General features: G+C 50.2%; 1 protein-coding gene across 1 annotated transcript; it reads left to right on the top strand.

The window, feature by feature from the left end:
- Positions 1–460: 460 nt before the first annotated feature.
- PUNSTDRAFT_139722 (uncharacterized protein) lies at positions 461–1,432 on the top strand (the record flags this gene model as incomplete). Its single annotated transcript, XM_007389452.1, has 1 exon — positions 461–1,432. The coding sequence occupies one exon, from the start codon at positions 461–463 to the stop codon at positions 1,430–1,432; it is 972 nt and encodes a 323-aa protein (XP_007389514.1).
- Between the last annotated feature and the right edge of the window lie 855 nt (positions 1,433–2,287).

Raw genomic sequence — 2,287 nt, forward strand, 5'->3', positions numbered from 1 at the left:
CCGTACGTGGTAGTTAGACTTGGTGTAAAGTCTGTCGTTGTAGTCTAGGCTGTGTCATGTGACTTAGGCGTGAGAGTTCGGGCTCTAGACGCACTAGGTCGAGTGTGGTGGGTTGTTGTAGGTAGCGGTGTCTTAGTCTTAAGTCTAAAAGGCCGTAACCGAACCGTCAATCGTTATAGCGCTAAGGGCGTGTATAACAGATGGACGAGCTGAAGTCCATCGACTTCAGCTAGCGTCTTATATACTACTATACAAGTACTGTACTAGAACCTTCCAGTACCTACCATAACGTTCTATACTATTCTACAATGTTCCTTATGAGTCACAGTCGAGTCATAACCTGAGTCACTACAAGTCCTAGAACCTTCAGGCGTTTTCCAGCGCCTTCTACAAGGTTCTACTCTATTCTGCGTGTCATTACTAAGTGTTCATGACAGCTACTACTCGAGACGGCACGGATATGAATCACCTCAACTTGGGCCCATTCCATGACGAAGTCATCGCACATATCCGCAAGATCATTGCGGACCCCGAACTACTGCTTGCATTGGATTCTTCTGCTTGCGCATGCCTCTCGGGAACTCTCTGGCATGAGCCGCATGTTGTGTATGCTGTTCACGAGCTCAAACCAGTACTTCCGGATCTCAGGAATGCTCTCGTGGTCTTCTTGGAGGGTGCTCTTGACAAATGGCTCACTTTCACTGCCGAATTTGCAGCGGACGGCGTCATTGCACCTGCATCGTCTCATCAGAAAGCTCTTGCGTTCATGGACCCTACCAACGACCGGAACGAGGGTGGACTCGGCACTATGCGACGCGCGTTTGCACGCAGCTCTAACATCACATTGTCCATGCATAACTCGATAGAAATGTATAGCAAAAACAATACGGAACATTACATCCGCACCGACCTCTCTAACGACGACCGGTCCTGGCTACGAAAAGCGGCGCGTACTGAAGACGCGAGCGGACTAGCCAAAAGGCAACGCGCGGAGCATGTGGAGGCGACCGAGAGACAAGCTGCAGCTGGACGTGAGAAGGCAGAACAGGCGCGGGCGAAAGAACAGGAGAAATCGGACAGACTTCGTACCATCAAGCCTATTCTTGACCTCGAGTTCCTCCAACAAGCGCAGAGCAACGAGCGGCTGCTCTTGTGCAGAAATATCGACCTACAACTGGAGTTCTTCCGTCAGACTGACCCGCAGATCCCGATGAAGAAGCTTCTCCGGCGCCGGGCGGAGAAGCTGACAGCTTTGGTTTCAGCCGTAGAGCGCTACCTAGCCCGTTCAGAAGCTCAGCGGCGTCAAGGAAGCCATGATCTGCAGGATCCGCAAGGCGAGAAGAATGAAGAGCGCGCGGATTTCGAGTTTGATGGCCAGCCCATGACAGAGGAAACCTTGGACCCGGAATTGGACATGGTGCTAGACGTCTGAATGCTTGGATCTTGGTGTTGTCGTATTGCCAGGAGTAGACTGTAGCATGCAGTTTGTTGTACACGTCTGATACTTGGTGAAATGTCTGTCCAGAACGCGCGAGACGAGGTGGGACGCCAGATCGCGCGCTGGAGTCGTCGACTTGGCTGTGGGCGCGACACGTGACCGGTTACGCTTTTCGAGCCGCGGTTGCCCGCGCCCACTGCTCCTGGGGATGGGCAACGCCCAGCCAAAAATTCGACTCCGACATAACTTCCCACGCATAGCACTGCCATGACAATGAAGGGTACCGGACAAAGTGTCTTGTCCGACCAGGTTATGCAGTCAACCATGCCAGCTGACGTCTAGAATGGTAGAGAGACTACCGCTTAAATTTGATTCTTGAGAGAATGTTGAGAATAGAATTTCTTTCTTTGTCCTCGGAGGAGTATAAACTAACATCAGCACCAATTAAATGGGCCAAAATGGACCAAAAATAAAATTCGATTCTCAACATATTCTCTATTGGCATCCCAAAGAATATTCTAGAAGGGTTGTGCAATTTTAGAACCTTTGTGGAAGGTACGGCACTTGATGCAAGAAGAACTCTTTTTGCGGGAGTTTGAGCATCGCGAGTCAGCCACCAGATTCAGCACAGCCACTTCACGGTGCTCTGCAGGAGGGAGCACGTAGTTTGCAGGAACCAATGGAGTTCAAAATTGATAAGATAGTAAGATATGTCATTTTGTTTATTTTGTAGAGCTTTGCCGAATTTATGACTTGGGAGAAAGGTCGAGGAATGGGGATGGACACCCAACAACGTGCACATCAAGTAGATGTGTGGCAGTGTAACCGTGGGATTGGTTACGCCTACTT

This window comes from Punctularia strigosozonata (assembly GCF_000264995.1).
Source record: "Punctularia strigosozonata HHB-11173 SS5 unplaced genomic scaffold PUNSTscaffold_160, whole genome shotgun sequence".
Classification (NCBI taxonomy): domain Eukaryota; kingdom Fungi; phylum Basidiomycota; class Agaricomycetes; order Corticiales; family Punctulariaceae; genus Punctularia; species Punctularia strigosozonata.